The sequence below is a fragment of the Notechis scutatus genome, chromosome 11, assembly GCF_049901735.1.
Source record: "Notechis scutatus isolate UNSWTSFEM ecotype Mainland chromosome 11, rNotScu1.2, whole genome shotgun sequence".
NCBI classification, from domain to species: domain Eukaryota; kingdom Metazoa; phylum Chordata; class Lepidosauria; order Squamata; family Elapidae; genus Notechis; species Notechis scutatus.
The window spans coordinates 5,786,771-5,803,998 of NC_142019.1; the positions used below are offsets into that span (position 1 = coordinate 5,786,771).

General features: G+C 42.3%; 1 protein-coding gene across 1 annotated transcript; it reads right to left on the reverse strand.

The window, feature by feature from the left end:
- Window positions 1-1,894: 1,894 nt before the first annotated feature.
- On the reverse strand, window positions 1,895-16,741 carry AFG2B (AAA ATPase AFG2B). The gene is made up of 9 exons (XM_087972663.1): window positions 16,574-16,741; window positions 13,657-14,769; window positions 11,123-11,308; window positions 10,091-10,246; window positions 9,192-9,401; window positions 8,209-8,436; window positions 6,975-7,109; window positions 5,996-6,121; window positions 1,895-3,915 (listed from the first exon to the last, which is right to left on the reverse strand). Exons 2-9 carry the CDS (start codon window positions 14,728-14,730, stop codon window positions 3,772-3,774), a joined length of 2,259 nt encoding a protein of 752 aa, XP_087828789.1. The 5' UTR covers window positions 14,731-14,769; window positions 16,574-16,741; the 3' UTR covers window positions 1,895-3,771.
- Between the last annotated feature and the right edge of the window lie 487 nt (window positions 16,742-17,228).

The window sequence follows — 17,228 nt, forward strand, 5'->3', positions numbered from 1 at the left end:
CAGTTGTGGATCAGGAAAATCGATACCGCAAGGCGGGGAGGTGGGGAGGAGGTTCCCTTCTCTCACCTGTGGCCTGGTTGTAAAGGGAAGCCTGAAAGGCCCGGAACAAGTGGAAGAGATGCTCCTCCTACCCTGCCCCCGTTTCAGTTCATCCTGTTTCAATTGCATTTCCACATCCTGTTCATAAAAACACCCATCTCTAGATCACCTGAAACCTAATGGCTGCATTCATATGACATGCTAAGCTTAGATCTCCCCCCTTTCCTTTCCTTTCCTTTCCTTTCCTTTCCTTTTGTTCCTTTCCTTTCCTTTCCTTTTGTTCCATTTCCTTTCCTTTCTCCTTTCCTTTTTCTTCCTTCATTCCGTCTCCCTCCATCTTTCCTCCTTTCCTTTCCTTTCCTTTCCTTTCCTTTCCTTTCCTTTCCTTTCCTTTCCTTTCCTTTCCTTTCCTTTCCTTTCCTTCCCTTCCCTTCTTTCCTTTGAAAGCCACTTGTCAGAAGTTGTATAGGGTCTCCTGCTTGAGAAGAGTTGGAGTATATGACCTACAAGGCCTCTTCCAACTCCCTTCCAAGAATACAATACAATAATAACAATTATTGTATTATAATTCAATAATAACAATTATTGTATTATATTCTTTCCTCCTTTCCTTTCTTTCACCAGGGGCTTTTCCTTGCCCAGCCTCCTTGCCCAGCCTTGACTGGTGGGTCACACTGCTTCCTTGGCCTGCTCGGCTCCATTTTGTTGCCCACCCAGCTGACCAAGCTCCCTTCTCACCCTGTTTCTGTTACTGTTCAGGCCTTTCTTGATGTGGCCCGTGAGATGGAGGACAAGGAGTGACCTCTCCCTCGTCTTGCTAGCTTCTAGTGGAGAGATACCTCTTCTTCCCCCAAGTCAAGTCCTAAGAGTATGACAGGAAGAAGGCAGCAGTATGAACACAAAGGAGAAAGTCCGTTAGAAGCAGTTGGTCCTTCCTTCCTTCCTTCCTTCCTTCCTTCCTTCCTTCCTTCCTTCCTTCCTTCCTTCCTTCCTTCCTTCCTTCCATCCATCCATCCATCCATCCATCCATCCATCCCAGTTTCTCCAAAGTCTGCCTCGAGAATATAGGACCTACTCGTTGGGGCAGTTTTATTTTTAAATTAGCCCAACATATCATAGTAAATAGAAGACAGCGGTGAAGAACTGAAAATCTATGGCTGTGAATCCTTTCTGAGATTAACCACCTTCTCTTTTCCCAAACTCCATTTTTTGTGTTCATACTATTACAATTGTGTATCATCAAGTTGTTGCTGGTTCTTAGTCTCCAGGATGATTGGTCCCTAACTTGGTCTTTCAGGCCTTTCAATGGTGCACGGATCGCCATGGTAACTGAATCTCCTCATGTTCTTGCTGCTCATCCTCTTTCCTTCCACATTTCACAATAACAGTTGACTATAAACAAGGCGGACGCAGTGGCTCAGTGGCTAAGACACTGAGCTTGTCGATCAGAAAGGTCGGCAGTTTGGCGGTTCGAATCCCTAGCACCACATAACGGAGTGAGCTCCCGTTACTTGTCCCAGCTTCTGCCCAACCTAGCAGTTCGAAAGCATGTAAAAAATGCAAGTAGAAAAATAGGGACCACTTTGGTGGGAAGATAACAGTGTTCTGTGCACCTTCGGCATTCAGTCATGCTGGCCATATGACCACAGAGACGTCTTCAGACAGCGCTGGCTCTTTGGCTTTGTAACGGAGATGAGCACCGTCCCCTAGAGCCGGAAATGACTAGCACATATGCACGAGGGGAACCTTTATCTTTACCTATAAACAAGGCATTTTGCTTGGCTAATCAATTACATCTGAACAGCAAAATTGATGAACTAGCCAAGAATCCTTCAAAAATATACGACAAGACCTCTCATTGAGTAACTTCTTTTATTGAATAACAGAACTCAGTCGTATAAAGTTACAAAACTACTGAAATAAAGTCATTTTCTTGAATATGACGGGACCTATCCATCACACTAAACAAGATTAAGGTTTATTTTGAGCTGCAGTGGTGCATACATTGGACAATTCTGGAAAGCTGGATAAAATATATAAAATAAATGCATTCAACCATTTAGGCTAATCTCTGTTCATTATTCCATCCCCCCTTTTTAAAAAATATATTTTTAATTAATTTTCTTTTTTTACATCATAAAACATCATGGTATCAACAACGTTCTTGGCACCTATACAGGAATTTGGTTTAAACATAATACATTATATTGCATTTGTCTACTATTAAACAGTATCTTTAGTTATAATTACTACTCTTATATCTTTATATAATTTACAAAATTTTATTTTACTGTCTTAAGGATTGTTTCAATTAACATTTTTGTCTCACTTCTTGGTTCTGTTTGTTAGCCATTTACACCAGTTGTTCCAAATTGTAAAGAATTCAGTCATCTTTTTCTTTCGATTTCATTGTTAGCATATTCATCTCAGCACTTTCTGTTACTTTGTGTATTATTAGTTCTTCATTGGGGGTATTTGGTGATTTCCATACCTGCGCAAAGGCTATTCTGGCAGCTGTTGTAATATGCAATACTAAGTATTTTACTTCTTTTGGTAATCTTTCTTTGATGATTCCTAAAAGGAAGGATTCGGTTTGAGCTCAATCTGATCGCCAGTGATCTCTTTTAACCAATTTTTAATTTGAATCCAGTATGTCCTGGCCTCGGGCACATCCACCACATGTGATAAAATGTACCATCAACTTTTTTGCACTTCCAACATTTGGGACTCATGTTGGAGTCGATTTTTGACAATCTCATTGGCGCTAAATACCATCTATAAAACATTGTTTATATATGTTTCCTTTGTATGCTGCAGATACCGTTAACTTGTAATTTATGTTCCATCTTTTCTCCCATTCCTCTAATTCTATAGTGCATCCAAAATTCTGTGCCCATGCAATCATTGTACTTTTGATTATTTCCTCTTCCATTTTGAAATCTAATACATATTTATATATTTTAGTTATAAGTTTTTGTTCCAGTCCCATTAATATTTTATCTAATTGGTTCTGCCCTTTGTCAAATCCAAATTCTTTTGAGTCTTTTTTATATTTATTTTGAATTTGCAAATATAGCCACCAATCGATTATAATTCCATTTTCCTTCAGTTCTTGGTTTGATTTTAATTTCCCTTGACTATCTAATAATTCTTCATAACTTACCATTTTCCATAGGTCTAATCTATTTGGATGTATTATGGCTTCCATGGTTGACAGCCATCGTGGGATTTCCATATAGTGTTTACCTTTGATTTTTTTTTCCAAATTGTAATCAATGAATCTCTTATTAGGTGTTGATTGAAATAGGTATGTATATTACTTTTGTTTTCCCACAAAAATGCATGCCAACCTATCAAGAGGTCATGTCCTTCTAATGTTTAGATTCTCTTGTCTCTTAATTTAACCCAATTCTTAATCCAACTCAACACCTCTGCCTGGTAATAAAGCTCCCATTCTGGTAGTCCAAGACTGCCTCTGCTCCTATTATCTTGTAATAGTTTCATTTTAATACGTGGCCACTTGCCCAACCAGACAAACTTGGCTGTCATTTTATTTAGTTCTGTAAAAAAAGATTTCCCTAATTTAATTGGAATCATTTGGAATAGATATATTAGTTTTGGTAAAGTATTCATTTTCAACGTTGCTATTCTTCCTAATATAGACCTTTCAAAGTATTGTTGAAGCTGAAAATATTTGTACATGTTGGTATGTAGTCACTTTTGCAGATTATATTATTGAATTTTAAACAATTTTTCATAAAATTGCAACTCTTTGTGAGTTAGTGATGGCTTTACAGTCTCCAGGGATTTTTCAAAATGTTTATATTTCACAGCTGTGGCTTCCACTTCATTTTCTTGCAATGCTAGCAAAGCAGCCTAAGAGAAAATAAAATAGGAAAAACATTCATTATAAATGAAATATAATAATCGTCCTCATCAACGTATATAAATATATAGATCGTTCTCAACTTACGAACACAATTGAGCCAAACATTTCTGTTGTTAAGTAAGACATTTAGGTGATTTTTCACCCCATTTTATGACCTTTCTAGTCCCTGTCGTTAAATGAATCACTGCAGATGTTAGTGGCACAGTTGTTAAATCAATCTGTTGACTTTGCTTCTCAGAAGGTTGCAAAAAGTGATCACATGACCCCAGGACACTGCAACCATCATAAATATGAGTCAGTTGCCAAGTGTCTGAATTTTGGTCACATGACCTCATGGATGCTACAACGGTTGTAAAACGATCATAAGTCTCCTTTTTCAATGGTGTTGTAACTTTGAATGGTCACTAAGCAAACTGCTGTTTCCAAGGTTTTTTTTTTTTGTTTAACAACAACCATTGACAAATACAAACATAAAACATCAAATAAAACCATATTTCTATTGTACAGTGTGTCAGTTGGTACATAGCTTTTGTGCACGGTATCAACAGTCTTTTCCTTCAAAATGCATTATAAAAATTCATATTGTATAAATCAATTAAACATAACTTCTTATTAGACTTTGTTTATACATTCATATCACCCTTTTCGAGGAAATCTCAACTTGACAAAACCTAATTCATAATATTATTCATTTTATTGTAATCAATTATAGCATATCATTACATTGTCATATCATTCCTATAAATTGTGGTATTATATTATATTTTATTTTCCTGTTTTCTTACCTAGCCATTGATAAAATAAACCCCAAATTTTGTAGTATTCTTTTATCTTCCATGTCTGGCAGTTACCCCAATTAAATCATGAGTCTCCAGCCAAACTTCCAAAACTTCAAAGGATTTATTGGGAGTTAACATGTCCGGGATTGCCTGGGTGTAGCTGACTCTGAGACACATCATTCATTGTCACCCTTGACCCTGGTTTTCCTCCCACCCCCAGGTGTATCATAATTCATATTATCCAGTGGGACACATCCATAACCAAGAGCCATCAAACATGCTCTCCAGTTAGAATTTTGCTTGGCAGAAACTTCAGTCACCTAGTTACTATCTCTGAAAAACTATGTATGGAATGCACTTTCGATTTCCAAGCTGCCGCACTGCTCTTTCAAACTCCTTTCCCCCCTCCATTTCTGCTGGCAACTCTAAAATGACCATAGAAATATTTTATGAGTTGACAGACTACCTGCACACACATACACACACACAAATGATCGTTAACTAGTCTTTCCCAGGGATGGTATTCTACCGGTTCAGACCGGTTCATGTGAACCGGTAGTTCCGGAGACCATTTGGCCCCACCCACCTGTCCCTGCTCTTTCCTGTGCTTTATTTCCTGGGTTTTTAGCACAGCTGATTCGCAGTTTGCCGCACATCAGCTGTTTTACTCACTGGTGATGCAGCAGAAGTAATTGAGTTGAAAATGCGCACGCTCACCAGACCGATTGTTACATCTATTGAATTGCACCACTGGTCTGTCCCCCACTGTCAGCCTTCAAGATCTTCTACTATTGCTTTGCATCTTTTGGCTGCCATAAGTAACGGGGGGTAAAGTCTGGGAAGCGAGCTGGAGGTGTTACATTCTAGTGTTGTAAAAATGAGGAGGGGGGGGGAGTATAAATTCCTGTTTAGGTTTCTATTTCTCGCTTAGCTTTCTTTTCTCTGCGCAGCTGCAAACCTTTATCAAAATATGCCAAGGTCAATGGACAGAGGCCTCATCACCACCTGAAGATGTCCACATGATCATATCCACAACTTTTAATTGGAAGAATCATTTGAACTATTGGGGGTGGGAACATTTCCATCACCTTGTATATGTGATTTGCGCGCCTAATTTTCTCAGATTCAGAATTCTACGGTTGCTACCACTTCATTTTCAGTAAAAGATATCTTTTCTCTAATCTATGGAGTCTAAGTATTTCTTTCTTGAATTTTGAATGGAGCACCACCTGACACCCACTTTCTTTAAATCTTGTCACTGAAGCATTATAAATTAAAAAGGACTTACTTCCTTACAGAGATTCTCAAGATCAGCTCCAGAGAACCGATCAGTTTGACTTGCAACATCTGCCAGGGAGACATCAGAATCTATTGGAATTCTTTCCGTGCAGATTTTCAGAACCAAAAGCCTTCCCTATTTTAAAACGACGAGAAAGAGGCAGAGTTATTTGACTAACTTTACAAGTTGTGATGATCTACACCCTCTTAAAAGCAACACCCACCATGAGTTAAAAAAATAGCAATGCACGCAGTGTTGCTCAAGCATATGGTTGCATGGATTAGACGTAGAATACACTGTACAAAACTATATTTTCCTTAAGGATGGTCTGTTGAAAGGATGAGAGACATCTCAGTATGCTCAATGCATTTGTTTTGTTGTGGCTTAGTGTGTTATGTGGCTTTAGTCACTATATTCTATGAACTAGTGTTTATCACCTCTTCCTATGTCAATCTAGCCAGTATTGACTTCAATAAGTACAGTTAAATAAGCCACAGCTTAGGATGATGCCAATATCTTTCAAAGGAAAGCTACATATATTCAGAATAGACCTGGAGGGGACCTTGTGGTATAGAATAGAATGAGCTGGAAGGGACCTTGGAGGTCTTCTAGTCCACCCCCCTGCTCAAGCAGGAGACCCTATACCATTTCAGACAAGTGACTATCTAGTCTCTTCTTAAAAACCTCCAGTGATGGAGCGCCCACGATTTCTGGAGGCAAGCAGTTCCACAGGTTAATTGTCCTCTTAGGAAGTTTCTCCTTAATTCCAGGTTGCTTCTCTCCTTGATTAGTTTCCAACCATTGTTTCTTGTCCTGCCTTCTGGTGCTTTGGAGAATAATTTGACCCCCTCTTCTTTTGTGGCAGCCCCTCAAATACTGGATGTCTGAAATGAGCAAGACTACTCCAATATGTCATTTCTCACCAAAACCAGAATATTTAGACATAATGAACTTTGATTTCAAATTCATCTACAGTTTTAGGCCATACCTTCTCATCTGGTGGTGGAACATAGAGGATCTTGTCTAAGCGTCCCGGACGTAACAAAGCATCATCCAACCGGTCTGGTCTATTTGTTGCAGCAACGACTATGACATCTCTATTAAAAACTTCCTGAAGTTCTAACTGGTAAGTTGATAGAAAGGAGGAACTTTAAGCCATTTAGCTAAACCATCTTGTCTTTCCTTGGCCTTAGATAGCCCACCAACAGGCTTTATATGATGACCCAAAGGGGCGTGGCACAAAGGCAACACAGTCACATAATAATAGTCCCTTTATTATCTCCAACTTTGCCCCCAATGTCCAGGTTTCCTTCGGCTGGAGAAAAAAACTCTCCCAGGAACAGCCTTTAACTGTAGAAAATTCAGTCCAAAACAACGTACATACGAACTGTAACTAAAAATCCAAACACCAAACTGAAATAATTAACTTGACAGGGCAGGAGAAGGAATTTCATACTTGAAAGCACGGCAAAACTCACAGCTGGGAAGATGCCAGGAACACAGATAAGCCACAACGATACCAGATAAATTCACGTTTGCTCCCAAACAACTTTGCTGTGCGCAGCTTCCCCATTTATACACTGTGTTTCCAGCTGCACTAATGAAGGGAATCGGGGCCCTTTCCTCCCCCGTAAGCCACGTTGCTCCCTTCTCCGTTCCTCCCTGCGTGCCTAGGATGAAGAGGGGGAGAGCCTGGGTCTTCCTCTGAATTCCCTCTGCCTTGTTCTACCTCTCCCCTGCTCTGTCCAGCCAGATTTTGCCCTTCCCCAGTTTCTTCCTCAGTTTCTTCCTACCTTCATTCAACAGGGTATAATTATGTGATCTTATACAGGTAGTCCTTGACTTACAACCATAACTGAGCCCATAACTGGGCTCATTTTACAACCGTTCTTGCCACCATTGTTAAGTAAAACACTGCAGTTGTTAAGTGAAATCTGGCTTCCCCATTGACTTTGCTCATCAGATGATCGCAAAAGGGGATCACATGACCCCAGGACACTGCAACCGTCATAAGTACATGCCAGTTGCCAAGCACCTGAATTTTAATCATGGGGATGCCGCAAGGGCAAAAAACGGTCCTGAGTCACTTTTTTCAGTCCTGTTGTAACTTCAGTCACTAAATGAAGTGTTGTAAATTGAGGACTACCTGTAAGAGAGGAATTCCAGAAGTACAAAATCCAGTTAACTTTGAATCACTTGTTATTGTGCCTCTCTCTATGTACCTCTTTATCACTTTCAGCTGGTTTTTGACTCTCGTTTTCCATCTCTGCTTTATTTCCTCTTCGCTCAGTTAACTTGACTCCGATGCCGTCCAACTCATTGAGAAGGACGGAAAGAACTCTCTCCTGGACGCCACACCCGGTTTTAGTTCCCGATCGGGATCCCAGGATCGCATCGATTTCATCCAGGAAAACTATTGCTGGAGTATTTGCTCTTGCTTGACGAAATACCTTGGAGGAAAAACAAACAAACAAAGAGAAATAAATCAAGTAGCTACGCTTATTAAGTCTATCAGCTGAGCGGTGAGGTGGCCTAGAGGTGGAGCGCTTGCCTCACAATCAGGAGGCTGTGAGTTTGATTCTAGGTAAGAGGCAGATATTTCTCTCTCTGGACACAAGGATAATATATCTGCTAACAAAACTCTGCATTGGTGACAGGAAGGGCATCTGGCCAGTAACAATCAGCTCCATTCAGTTGCCCAGACTCCACCCCGCAAGGGATTATGGGGTTGTAAGATGATGATGATGAAGTCTATCAGCTATGAAATAAATAACAAAAATGTATGCAGGTAGTTCTCGACTTACAACTGTTCATTTAGTGACCGTTCAAAGTTACGACGGCACTTGAAAAAGTGACATGAACTTTTTTTACACTTACGATCTTCGTAGCATCATGCGGTCAAAATTCAGATGCTTGACAACTGACTCATACTTACGACCATTGCTGTGTTCTAAGGTCATGCAATCCCCTTTTGCGACCTTCCAACGAGCAAAGCCAATGGGGAAGCCAGATTCACTTAACAACCATGTTACTAACTTATCGACTGCGGTGATTTGCTTAGCAACTGTGGCAAGGAAGGTCGTAAAAAGGGGCAAAACTCACTTAACAAACATCTCACTTCACAGCAGAAATGTTGGGCCCAATTGTGGTCATAAGTCGAGGACTACCTGTCCTTTCAGTCCTCATTGGAAGAAAAAACTCGCACCTGAGACAAAATCTTCTCTGACTCTCCAACCAAAGGTGAGAAGAGATCAGCACCGTTCACAGCCAGAAAGGAACAATGAGAAGAGGAGGCCGCTGCCTTCACGAGCATCGTTTTGGCACAACCTGATGGTCCATAGAGAAGGATGCCCTTTGGGCGGGCCAGCCCCATCCGGACAAAGGCTTCTGGGAATTTGATTGGCCATTCGATGCTCTGCAAATCATGAAAAGAACAGAACCTTCCATGAATTTCTCAGGCTCCAAAATCCTACAAGGCAATTCACCTTCCAACTGTTTTTTTTTTTTTTTTTTTGAGCAAGCCACAGCTGCCTGGAGTCACAGATCATCATCAATCATAAACCGTGGCTTTTTAGGACTGGGCTTGCACACATCCTACTGCGGCCGAGCAAGATAGTGTGGAATGTCTTCCCATTCTGAATTTTGGTCTGCTTTGTGAGCAGAGCAACAACTTTATTTTTAAAACAAAGTGACTTAACAATCGGTCATCGCACTAAACAATTGTTGTAACATCCCTAAGATCACAGGAACAAAATTTGGGCATTTGGCAACCAATAGGTATTTACAAGAGTTGCAGCATCTGATCACATGATCACCATCTGTGACCTTCCAACAAGAAAAGTCAACAGGGGGGAGATGGGTTCACTTAAGGACCGCTTGATTTACTTAATGGCAGCAATTCACTTAGCAGCCAGGTCGTAAAATCAGGTGTGACTCACTCAATAACAACCTTGCTTAGCACGGAAATTGTTTTCCCAATTGTGGTGGTTAAGTTGAAGACAGGTTGGGTTTATCCAAATGCATTAAATAAGTATGGAAATCTAGTTGCCTCTTTGGAGGCCAACCAGAATGGCCTTCATGCCAGACGCTGCTCTGTAAGTCTACCTGTTTTAATTTTAATTTCACGTCTTCGAGGCCACCAATCTGATCCCATGAGACGGGCTTGAAGTCCGTTAGCCCGATTCCGCTTCGGAATGACGACGGGTGGATCTTTTTCAGCGCCTCAAGGAAATCTGACATCTCAACAGGGCAAACTGAATCCTGAAGGCAAATGCACACAGAAGTAGAAAACAAGGTGTTCTGTAATTTTTACTGTTCTGTATTCTGTACAGTGGTGGATTTGTAAGCTGTACAGATGCAGATAGATAAACTCAACAAGACGTCCATAACAAAGTACATTTCTTGGTTCATCAGGTATCCTCATAACTCACATTTGTGATGAAATTCTTCTTTAATGACCAATCCTTTGCATATCTGTCTTGTAGGTAAAAGATGGTTATCTCCTAACCCATCTCGTAGTGATGGAAAGCAGCTGCCATGAGTTCGTGAGTTCAGGCAAGAATGAGGAAAACCTCCCCCAACCCATGGAGGGTTAAATTAGTGACCAATCGGGATTACAGATGTGGTCACGTGACATGGACTACATTTCCCAGGATACCTTAACTACATCTACCATGATGCATTCCCTTAAGGGAACAGCTCACAATTGCTACCTAACTATCCAAATCCCATTAACTCTAAACTGTCTGGACAGCACACAAGGAGAGGTGGCTTGAGGAGATGGTAGGGCATAAAAGTGGAACATAAACCAGAATTTTTCCTTCTTGGAATTATAACAGAAAAATACAATAAAGAGAAGATCTATTTAATAATACATGTGATTACGGCAGCAAGACTAACCGTTTCCCAAAAGTGGAAAGACAAAGAAATTCCCGATGAAAATGATGTAATAAAAAAAGATATGGACTTTCCAGTATCCTGTAGAAGAGACCAGCTGTGTGCCAGAGTCGAGACAGAGAGACTGAAATCCAACACATCTGGAGATCACCAGCTGGGAGGGCCATGCTAACTCACAGCAGAACCACCCTGGTAGAAAAGAAAACAGACCACACGGAGAAAGGCGAAAAAGCTTCTTACCGTGCAATTACGAAACAGGGCGTGCATGGCAGCCTCTCTGCAGAGCGAGGTGAGGTCGGCCCCAACAAAACCCGGTGTTATTTCTGCCAGTTCTAGCAAATTAATGTCGCCTGACACAGGCATGCCAGCGGTAATCAGCTGCAGAATAGACTTCCTTTGCTTCAGGGTCGGGCTCCCAATGACGATCTAAAGCAAGGATGGAAAACACGGGCAGTTTGTTAACCGTTAACACTCACAAAGGCTCTCTGAACCCAGGGCAAGTAGAGCAAATTCTGAGTCAGATCTCAAAAGGACCACGAGGACAAAGGCAATATCAAAACATTATAGAATCAAATCACTCCGCTTCCTTTCATATGGCAGTATTTTCTCAGAGACTCTTCCCATCCTGCTTACAATCTTTGTGAACTGTTGCCTTCGGGCAGAAGATACAGAACAATTAATACTCGGACCGCACGTTTTCTGAACAGTTTTTATCCCAGAACTATCATTGCACTTAACAATGAACTTAAGGCAATGGTGGGATTCCAATTTTTTTACTACCGGTTCTGTGGGCCTGGGTTGGTGGGCATGGCAGGGGAAGGATACTGTAAAATCTTCAGTCAGGCGGTATTTGCCAGTTCTCCGAACTACTCAAAATTTCTGCTACCGGTTCTCCAGAATTGGTCAGAACCTGCTGAAGACCCACCACTGACTTAAGGGCCACCATCAGTGTTATGACCCAAGCATCGTTCAAATCACATAAACACAAATAATATATAAAAGCAAACCTTTCGAATGCATCTCTGTGAATTCTGTTCATTCACAGCAAAGAGTCATCAAAAGTAATTGTCTCAGATAAGAGCAAGCCCTTTCAAGGTTGTGAAAGGCTGCCAAGAACACAAGATTAATTGCAGGGAAATATCCAAAACCAAAAGTCTCTGAAAGCAAACCAGGACAGGACTTCCACAAGAATTTGGAGTTGAAAGGACTTCTTTGCTTCCTGCAAAGAATCCAACCCTTGAAGGCTGGCTTTTATCCCTTAAGGGAGGGGCCATCACCTTCCAGCCTTACTCCCGAGTCGCCTGTGCTGCTGCAGCTGCTCTTTCCTTTGAGCAGCCCTGCACGTACACGCACTGGGCACAGGCTCCTCGGGGTCCTCTTCATCACTGCTGCTAGCCTCCACAAGCTCCGAAGGCAGCACTCCACTGTCTGATAGTCCTGGCTCCATCCCTGCATCACACGCAGACCCCTCATCCGAGTCCTCGCTTTCCAAGACCTCAGCCGTCCGCACTTGCTACCGGCGAACCACAACAATCAGTGAGCTGTTGGACAATATTACTTGGTCTGTTGTGTGGCTGCTTGTGTGTTTTAGGGGACGGGGAATTTTGGCAGGTGGGGGTATGTTTGGGGATTGTCATGTGTGTGCATGTGTTGGGTCTAGTCTCTGGGTATTATGTGAATTTTGTTGTATGTGTAAACCGTGTAGATACATACAATGACAATAAACTATTATTATTACTTTCCTTCAGAGTTATGTTCTCCAACTCACACAATTGGCAGCACGTCTCTGGGGATTCTCCATCATCCAGGCCATGATTGTCTCAAAGGCAACTGGAAATTTTTGGTCTTTGTCCTTGAAAATGTTTCGCTTCTCAGCCAAGAAGCTTCTTCGGTTCTTGGATGAGAAGTGAAACGTTTTCAAGGGGAAAAAAAAGCAAGAAAGGAAAACCACCTTTGGGACAATTGGCAGCAGTGCTTTAATGCCTTTGATGCTTTTAAGTACAGGCAGTCCTCAACTTACGACCATAATTGAGCCCAAAATTTCTGTTGCTAAGCGAGACAGTTAAGTGAACTTTGCTCCATTTTACAACCTTTCTTGCCACCGTTGTTAAGCGAATCACTGCAATCATTAAGTTAGTAACACGGTTGCAGTGTCCCAGGGTCGCAATGCAACTGTCATAAACATGAGTCTGTTGCCAAGTATCTGAATTTTCATCAGGTGATCACAGAGATGCTGCAACAGGTGTTAAGTATGAAAAACAGTCATAAGTCATTTTATTCACTGTCTTTGTAACTTTGAATGGTCGCTAAGCGAATTGTAAGTTGAGGACTAGCTGCACATAAGGTAAAGGTTCCCCTTGCACATACGTGCTAGTCGTTTCTGGCTCTAGGGGGCGGTGCTCATCTCCGTTACAAAGTGGAAGAGCCAGCATTGTCCAAAGACATCTCCGTAGTCATGTTGCTGGCAGGACTAAACGCCGAAGGTGCACGGAACGCTGTTACCTTCCCACCAAAATGGTCCCTATTTTTCTACTTGCACTTTTTTTACATGCTTTCGAACTGCTAGGTTGGCAGAAGCTGGGACAAGTAACAGGAGCTCCCTCTGTTACGCAGTGCTAGGGATTCGAACCGCTGAACTGCCGACCTTTCTGATCGACAAGCTCAGCGTCTTAGCCACTGAGCCACCACGTCCATAGCCTATGGCTTTTTCTAACCATCTCCAGGAAGCACCAACCAGTTGGCGGAAAGACTTGGAAGACACAGCTGTGAGTTACCTCCTGATCAAATCTGCCTGGCCTCCTCAAGGCAGGGTCCAGGGAATCTGGCCTGTTGGTGGCCCCTACAATGACCAGCCCATGTCCTTGGCTAAATCCATCCATCAGAGTTAGCAACTGAGCCACCAGGCGATGCTCAGGGAGATGACCAGAAGCTCCCCGCTTGGGACACAACGAATCGATCTCGTCAATGAAGAGGACGGTGGGCCCTTCGCTAGAGAGCTCTCTTGCTTGCTCGAAGACGCGTCGCAAGTTCTCCTCGCTTTCGCCAGGCCGCGAACCACAGACCACAGGGCCACTCAGGGCCACTAGACAGGCCCCGACTTCTCCAGTCACTGCCTTGACCAGTAGCGTCTTGCCAACTCCTGGCGGCCCCACCAAAAGAACCCCCTTTGGGACCGAGAGGCCTAATGTTTTGAAGCTGTTCGGGAAACGCAGGGGCAGTTCAATCATTTCTTTTAAGGCCTGGCTGACTTCATCCAAGCCGGCCACCTGGATTTTCGAGCCGTCCCCCATCAAGCGGCTGTATCTCTCCAATGTCATCGTCTCTTTAATGTGGATGTCGGTTTGCGGGGTGATCAAGCCAGCTTCCTCCAGGTTGGACGGCCCCGTGGACAATATTTCGACACACTCGACGGGGTTGCCCAGAATTGGAGGGAATGTCACGACGTGTTGGCGCGCCACGCAGGCCTTCCTCAAAAGCTCTCGCACTACTTCCGGAAGTGCCGTTTGGGGAAGAACATGTTTTGAGGCCTGGTTTTTAAAGACAACTCGGACCGTCACACGTCTCAGCTTGGGGCAGGCCACCACGCTCAGCTGGTCCGTGCTCACGGTCTGCCTCCATAACTGGCTTTCTCTTAATCCCCAAGTCCTGCATTTGAGGTCGAACTGCAGGTAGCCATCAGCTGAATCGTGCCTTGGCCAGGCTGTGCATAGGCAAGAAACCCCGGGCAAGGTGATTTTAATCAGAGAGCCCAGCTCAGCACCTAGCAAGGCGAATGCAGCAGGACCAAGCCTGCACCGTTGAGTTCCCTCATCTTCTGGATCTGGTGGAAGCAGCTTTAATAAAGCCATCTTCCGAGACAGGCATGGAGCAGGCCGGAGGGCAGGTTCCTGGATAATATAAAACAAAACTGTGTTAGGAAGTAAAACAATACTCCGCTCAGACAAACTACCAACTCAGACAAACAATCCAACAGCAAACAACAGCCTAAAGAAGGAACCAGCAAGAACCCAGCTAGCAACACCGACAGGCAAACCTTATCTAAAAATAATAGATGTATATAAATAAATATTATTATAAATAATACGCATATAAAAATAAAGGAAACCGGACTTCCTTCTAACACTGATGATGTTACCTAGTTGGGCCATGAAACGTCTGCAAGAAATTGTGATTATGAGCCACGGTGACGCAGTGGTTAGAGTGCAATACTGCAAGCTACTTCTGCAGCCAGCTGCCTGCAATTTGGCAGTTCAAATCTCACCAGGCTCAAGGTTGGCTCAGCCTTCCATCCTTCCGAAGTGGGTAAAATGAGGACCCAGACTGTTGGGGGCAAGAGGCTGACTCTGTAAACCCGCTTAGAGAGGGCTGGAAAGCACTGGGAAGCAATAAGTCTAAGTGCTATTGCTATTATGTATTACATTGATATGTTACTGACTCCCAGTGACTTTATCTTAGGGCTATATAGTCTAGATTGGAAAGATGAAAGCATATTTTGAGGAAAGCAGAGGGCAACCACATTCATGTTAATTATGTATGTATGTATGTAGGTAGGTATGTATGGTTGGCAAGAAAGTATGTTCCAGGTATTGCCCCAGAAATAAGGCTTGGTTAGAAGGATCAAGAATACAGATAGAAACAGCACTTACTCTTATATACCACTTTATAGTGCTTCACAGCCCTCTCTAAGCAGTTTAGAGTCAGCTTATTGCCCCCAACAATCTGGGTCCTCATTTTACCCACCTAGGAAGAATGGAAGACTGAGTCAACCTTGAGCCTAGTGGGATTTGAACTGCCAAATTGTAGGATAGGTTGACACTAGAATTGAAAGAACAACATAAATCAGAATATTATAAAATATGGAACAAATTTTATTATTGAAGGGACAGGGAGTTCACAAAACTGAAATAAGAATTCAAGATGAAATAGAAATGAGGTGAGAGAACTTATATCTGAGATAAGAATAAGAACTAAAATGGTACAAAGCTTAAATATATGTATATGTATGTATGTATGTATGTATATAAATGTTTATATCTTTTGATCTTTTCCAATGTAAAATGTACTGACTGAAATGTACATCAAAGAAGACCACCACGTTCAATATTCTTAATGTTTATGTTCAATAAAAAAATTTAAATAAAAAGAAGAAAGAAAAAGAAGAATATAAGCCAGGATAGAGCAGCTTTGGGCACTTCAGCTGCAAAAATTGCATTCCCACAACAAAACGAACGTGCATAAGCGCACCAGCGTGCCTACCGTCCCTGTCCTATTGTTTCTTTTTATTTTTCTTATATGTATCCATTTCATGTATTCATAACTATGTTTATACTTATACCTGTTACCTTATAATCGCTTGACTAAATAAATAAATAAATAAATAATATACTGGAATGTGTGAATGCAGAAAACTGTCTGAAGGGAGTTAACTATCCTGGCTCAGATATCAAGGAAGTGCTGTTCTGCAAAGCCTCCACCGCCAACCGTGTAGTCCATCACAAAACCTTCCAACGAGGACACAGACGTAAATAAACTGCATGCAACACATACAAACGCACATGGTTCTCTCTCAATCAGATGAACCTTCTGATGCACTGGAACTACAATTCCCAGAGTTCCCAGCTCACATCCGAGGGAAAGCTAAGCTTAAGGAATTCAGATAAACGGGTGCAAAGAAGCAATCTAAATACTGACCTCCTCAACGCTGCAGTAGGCGAAGGGTGGGGGAGGGGGCGAGGAACCTCCTTCCGTCTTTGCAGACAGGATGGAAGGAAGGAAGGAAGGAAGGAAGGAAAGATAAAAGACAAAACGTGTTGCAGCAAAAGGACTGCTGGAGTTAAGGAAGTTATGTAATTGGCTAGTCGCCCTGCCCATCATTGCAAACGCAATGCTTGGACCCGTCGAGTGGCTTTCGCTTGGTCCAATAGGAATAGGGCTCTGAACACTCTTACCCAAAAAGGGAGTGGTCGAGGCGGGCAGCAGAATCAGGCTGGGGATTGGCTAACGCCCTCGAATGGGCGGTACAGAATTGGAAAAAAAAAAAGCGGGGTGGTGCGGGTGTGCTTTAATAATTGAATGCAGGTGGGGGCCTCTGAATGACGTCATCGAGGAGGAGAAGTTGGCGGGGTTTGTTTGTTTGTTTTTGTTGATGCTAAAGGATTTCCGAGTTTTATTGTTTCTTTGTTTTTGAGGAAAAAATGCTACATATTTTACTGTCTGGGTAGATGAATGAAAACGGAAACTTTACCTTGACTTTGGAAAAATTGTCAATTTGGCCAGAGGCTGGGATTGGGCTCATAATTCAGAGTGTTTTATTATTTTTGCTTAAAAGTCGTGCCTGTGAGGGGAA